At 33.9% G+C, this 6,095-nt stretch overlaps 1 protein-coding gene across 1 annotated transcript; it reads left to right on the top strand.

Annotated features, from left to right (window-relative positions):
• Nucleotides 1-2,934: 2,934 nt before the first annotated feature.
• Nucleotides 2,935-5,677, top strand: Smp_130020 (hypothetical protein; the record flags this gene model as incomplete). The annotated part of the gene is made up of 3 exons (XM_018790782.1): nt 2,935-3,045; nt 3,181-3,521; nt 5,281-5,677. 3 exons carry the CDS (start codon nt 2,935-2,937, stop codon nt 5,675-5,677), a joined length of 849 nt encoding a protein of 282 aa, XP_018646019.1.
• Nucleotides 5,678-6,095: the final 418 nt, after the last annotated feature.

Genomic DNA, 6,095 nt, shown 5'->3' with positions numbered 1-6,095 from the left:
CTATGCTTCAATTGATTATTTTTCTTTTTCAGTATTTTCTTTGTTGATACAGCGAAAGTTTTTCTTTTTTTTTACACAAAATCATCCACATTATACGACTAGCTTTAAATCACACATTTATTAGATGATCAATTTTATTGTTTTATGATGGTTGAAGGTGGTCAACAGGAAAACCTTGACCCGGTTTACGTGCTACTTGGCACTCGTCAGCAAGATGTGTCTGTAATCTTGAAGGAACTGGTGCTCCGTGACGGATTGGACCCCGTGTCACCCAGCTTCACAGTCAGAGACGTTACCACTGAACTATCCGGGCCGCTTCATAGGTGTCTTCGAAGCATTGCTCGTATATCCTGGGACCACCGAGTAAGTAATGCACTTGTTAGGAAACGGGTATTAGGTAAGGATGGCAAATCGATTGATGAAGTAGTGAAACTTCATCAGTTGAGATGGCTGGGACACGTGTTACGTATTCCCAACCACCGACTGCCCCGACGTGCAATGTTTCATGGTGTAGGAGTAGGTTGGAAGAAAGCTAGGGGCGGCCAGACCAAAACGTGGAACAAATCCATGGAGTCACTGACAAGTGGACTGAGTCGTGTCGGTAGGTGTAGACTACCTAGTTGGGATTCGCGAGATGATAGCAATCGATGGTTAGAGACCTTGAATGACATGGCTGAAAATCGTTTGCAATGACGAAGGTGCATCCACTCTTTGTGTTCTACCAAATTCTAATCTTCTGAATTCTTCATGTCTCTATCTTTTTCTCTTTCCAAATTTATTTCACTGGATTATACTCCTTCAGTAGAATCTTCAAAACCTAGTCTTTCACGTAATGCTTATACTCTTACTACTTCTACCACTATGGATTTGAATCGACAACTGCATCTCTGTGCTAATATCGTTTAACGAACTATAAAGAATTATCCACTTAAAAAAAGATAGCATAAGTTAGACAAAATAAAAAGCAACGTTGTTACTAAAAGTGAAATAAGAAAATGAAGTTTAACAGATATATTTGATTTTAATTTTGTATTACGATCAGTTTTGCTGCCCGTGAAGAAATATAGTCATATTATGGTTGTTCAGAAATGAGAGTTTTCTTGGATGCTACTTGTTTAGGAACTATTGAGACAGGTGGTTTAATAAAACTAGTCAGTCACTAAAGGAAATGAACAGAATAATTACTCAGAATCAAAGAGCATTTTACAATTATATTTTTCCTAGTTCGAAATTTCATAGAATTAACAGCTACTGTCTAAAGTTTGGGATCCCAAACACTATAGTCTAAGTGTCATCTTGTTTGTGGGTAGACCTGAAGGTTTAGAGTTTGATCTTGTGAACACTACTGAAAAACGTAATACTAGTTTTCCTTTTTGATTACGATTGATTTCAGTTCTTGACTCAAACCACATTCAAAGTGGTTAACAGTCCGAGTTGATTTGCAATTTACAACGTTAAGATCAATCTTACGACCTGTTTAACAATAGAGGATGATGGATGTTTATCCTCTACTCTTATTAAATCATTTGATTCTATTTGTTTTTGCAACCATTTTGGTACATGTTCACCCACCCTAATTTTCAGATCACGATTGCTCCTCCCTATGTATATGTGACCACTTTATCAGTTTTAGGCACTTAACAGTGATTTCTCTGTTTACTGTTTGAATGGTAATCTTTGTAATAACTGGGAGAATTTACAATTTTTTAGGATAGTTGATTTAAAATTTAAATACTATCGGGTGTTTGTAAAAAAAGTGTAAACAAATACAATGACTATCGATGTTTCACTTTCTTTCAGTTTTATCATTTAAGTTCCCGATATGTTTATTTTTTTCATAAGGAAAGTTGATATTAATTAATTATATGCATTATAGAATAAGTTTTTATCGAATGCTAATGGGATAATTAATCAAATAATCACTCCTTATATAATATATTGTTGGGATGATCCTGCAAATTTCTCGCAATCGACATGACAAGCTCAGGAAACATTAAGAAGCATTTTATCCAATCAGCGTTTGATTAGAAGATTGATAGAAATATTGCGAAAGTGAAAAGTCACATGTAGAGATTCTGATTGGTTGATTACTACACTGCTACTATGTTTAGTAGTATTCTAGAATTTTCAGTAAAACCCAAGGACTCTGAAATTACTATAAAATCCCTATATTTTCTGTACATAAATGAACCTTTGGAGTAAAGTGCTTTCCGCATATTTTGTGCCTTTTCTCTCGTCTTCAAGTCGCTGTATAGTTCTAGCTTGGGGGTACAAGACTAGCTTAGGATCCGAATATAGCGTTCAATCAGTAAGACGTATCATTTATAAATAAGTGTGACAATTAAAGACAAATAGTATACACTCAACAGTGCGCATCACTGGTCCGGCCTCTCGAGATTCGAACACAGGACCTATCAGTCTCGCGCGCGGTTGCTTAATTTCGTGGATCGGTTGAAGTTAGACATTAACACCGTTGGATGACGGCTCAGTGGTTTATCGGTTAAGTGCTCGCTCGCGAGACTGATAGGTCCTGGGTTTGAATCTCGCGAGGCGGGATCGTGGATGCGCACTGCTAAGGAGTCTCACAATAGGACGAGACGGCCGTCCAGTACTTCTAGGTTTTCCATGATGGTCTTGACTCATGATCTCAACTGCATAAAAAATTACTAAAATCTCCACAAAACCCCCTTCTGAAATCTTTACGTTTGTCAAAATGTATGGTAATAGTATGGTGATAGATTATTTTACTAGGTTGCTTTACTACTTCAATTCCATCAGTATTTATTTGTACTTTGAATGATAGATTCGTATTCTTAAACTATAGAAATTCTCTAAAAAATTAATCAGTAAATTATTTAATTTAACAAGTATATTATTTTATATCTTTTTAAAAGATCTAAGTACGAGCATACATTATGTCAATGTGAAGAATACATGGATTTGAAGAATAAAGAACTGTATCGTTTGAAACAATTGATTAAAGCTAGAAAAAGTCTGTGTCAACTAGTGTATGATTGCAAAACTGCGTTACAGGAAGCCTATGAAGTAAGCTTACTTTATCTTATTCATGTTGATCTGTAATATATATATATATATATATATATATATATATATATATATATAATTTCTTCTAGTTTCTATGTTTAGTGTTGTTTTTCTGTACATAATTTCCTTAAACAGATGTTAGAACCGGAAAATGCTATGAAACTGAATTTAAGTGAACGCATTCAACGTCATGATCATTTATTGACTGCATTCTTTATCTTAATTTATACATGTGATCAGCTTATTTCACGTATTACTCCATATCAAATTGGAGACTTTCGATTAAATCAAATAACTAGAAGTATACCTTCATCATCAATAAAGCAGTCATCGTGTGGTAATAAGGTTATGTTTAGTAATTCTCTGCATACATTTTCCAGTTCTTCATTGGCTAAAAGTGACAACCAGACTAGGAAATTTTCATCGAATAACAATGAATCTAGTGGATCATTGTTGGATTCATGTGGAAATGATCGGTAAGTTTTTGATTTAGTAGTTTTGGCGTGTAAAGTGTTCAGGAATAATACGTGAAATTTTTTATCTAACTTAGAGATTAGTTAACAGTGGAGCCCAGGACGCATGTTTTGTCCCATTTGGGACTCATCAACTGCAAAACCAGCATCTCAGTATTGATATTCATTGAAACTCAAACACAATGCTTTTTTCACACCAAGCACAAACCCACACTATCCAGTGACCTACTAAGTCTAGACAGCCACTAGCGTAATTGACTATGAATTTGATTTTTAAGAGTTTCTATTTTCTCGTTGATGTTGATACAAATACTAAAAAATGATCAGCAAATTCTGATAATCAGTCAAGTACTATAGGCTTTAGGTAGATTTGGAAAAAACATAATTTCGTAATCAGCGATGAAAGAGATATCTGAAGCGATTAATAATTTATTATTGCAACCATTCTCAACTAAGGGATAGTGACAAAATCATGTTACGGAATAAGCCAATAAGGAAATTCGTTGTTAACATGTTAGACATGAACGAACCATATAATTTCTTAATCTCACAGGCTAGTAATTAGTGCTCAAATAACCTTGTATTCTTTAATCATTTGTTTCAAACTGCATTAAGTGGTTTATTTCTGTGTTTGATCCTTTGGTTATCAGTGTGTCAGATTGACCAAAAATGGTATTTTCTAATTATTTGTTCATTCTTCTGATTTTCGTTCATTCAAGAGTACCGCGTCATTAATTGTGCATATATAAGTACTCATCATTCGGTTGCACATACGAGCACAAAATGTTAGCAGGTCAATTAAAGCTAGACTTGCATACCAATGAATGCCGGTTCAGTGCTCTAGAGGTTGTGTTCACGTGGAGTTCTTGAGTTCAGTAGCTCCTTTAGTAGTCACGGATGCGCACTGCTGAAGAGTCCTATATTAGGACTAAACGGCCTTCCAGGTTTCCAACTGCTATCTAACTTGGATCAATCCGTGATATTAATTAAGTTTAATAACCTCCACAAACCCATATTGATGAACATTTTCTTGTTACTTGAGGTCTGTGATGATTATTGGATGAAAAAACCCTTGTACTCAGTAGATATGCCTCAAAATCAAACGCCTGCAATTATTCAATTGGATACTTAGCCTTTACATCATTGGGTTCTAATATTTGAGTGTAAAAATTTTAACTTGGCAAATAAAACATGCACAATGTTGTCCTCATACAATGGTGTAAAGTTCACGACTCCAAGTTGGAGTGTATGACTGTTGTTTTCAAACTAATTAACGACAAGCTGTACGGCCAATAAGATTATGTTTATCAGTCAAGCATGTATTGGTTCAACAAAAACACATAAATAATAAAGATTTGTGCTCAAGTAAGTGGTTTTGATTTATCTTGAGATAATCATCAAAGATTAAGGAACAGCTTTCTGTCAGCTAGCTGTTTAACTTGAGGTAATAAAGGATAACTTCGTTAAATTGGTGAATCCGGACTAGTCATGGTGTTTTGGTTAAAAGGACCTAGGCTTTAACCACCAATCTGGTTCACCTCGTTTTGACTAGCTTTCATATAAAAAAGAGGCTCAAAGTCAACGATATAAACCTTTACTTGGTAGATGAGTTATATTAAGTGAAGTTTGAATACTTCACTTTGTTTTTGTGGCACCAAGTTAGCTATCACTATTTTATACACTTAAAATTATTTTGTGCCTATTTGTGCGAAGAGGTCAATTATTTAAACTATTTTTCAAAACTGATTATTTGTTTATTCAGTGATTCAACGTCGGACTTTCCATTAGCATTGAAATTTGGTTTAAAACCAATAGACGATGCAAAGCAAAATATTTCTACTAATTTAATTAAAGAATTATCAAAATGTTCACGTCAATCAGTAAGACGTACTAATACACCAGTTTTACATTCAATAGCTGTGCAAACGGATTCATTATTCGCAAGTCATAAACAACCATCAAATTTATGCAAAAAAAGAAGTTTAAACAAAACATATTTTGTAAGAAGTAGTCGTGGAATTTTACAACTTCCACTGATTAATTCAACAATTCTAGCACCAAAGGAAGATTATGATGAATTGTACAGATTTAATATACAATCAACTTATAAACATAAATCACCTATACTACCAAGTTTATACAAATTGGCTAAGATGTAATTCAGCTTATATATAAATGTTAACTAATGAAGTATGATTATTGTGCCACAGATTCGAACCATGTAGCATCCAGAATTTTCCTGACCTTTCTTATATGCTTAACAGGATTTTCAAATTTTAATGATATTTCAACGACTTCAATCATTCTTTGTCTGAATCTTAACTTTTCCGAGTTGTGATGTCAAGTCAAATATCCTTTTGCATGGTATAAACATTTGGTCGCTTCAAAAAAACAATATTTACCTTATGTTTTCTTATAATCTTGTTTAGTCACTAATTTTATTTATTTCATTTGTCAATGTGATAGATAAGTAGAGATGTTTCATAAATTATTCAAAGTTCATCTTGGGATGTGTCAACTATTCTTAATTTCAGTGTGATACAAGAGATTATTTTCATGTAGAAGCCTCATTAAAAT

This window comes from Schistosoma mansoni (genome assembly GCF_000237925.1).
Source record: "Schistosoma mansoni, WGS project CABG00000000 data, supercontig 0037, strain Puerto Rico, whole genome shotgun sequence".
Classification (NCBI taxonomy): domain Eukaryota; kingdom Metazoa; phylum Platyhelminthes; class Trematoda; order Strigeidida; family Schistosomatidae; genus Schistosoma; species Schistosoma mansoni.
The sequence above is the reverse complement of the archived record's forward strand: the minus strand, read 5'-3'. Positions and strand labels throughout refer to the sequence as shown.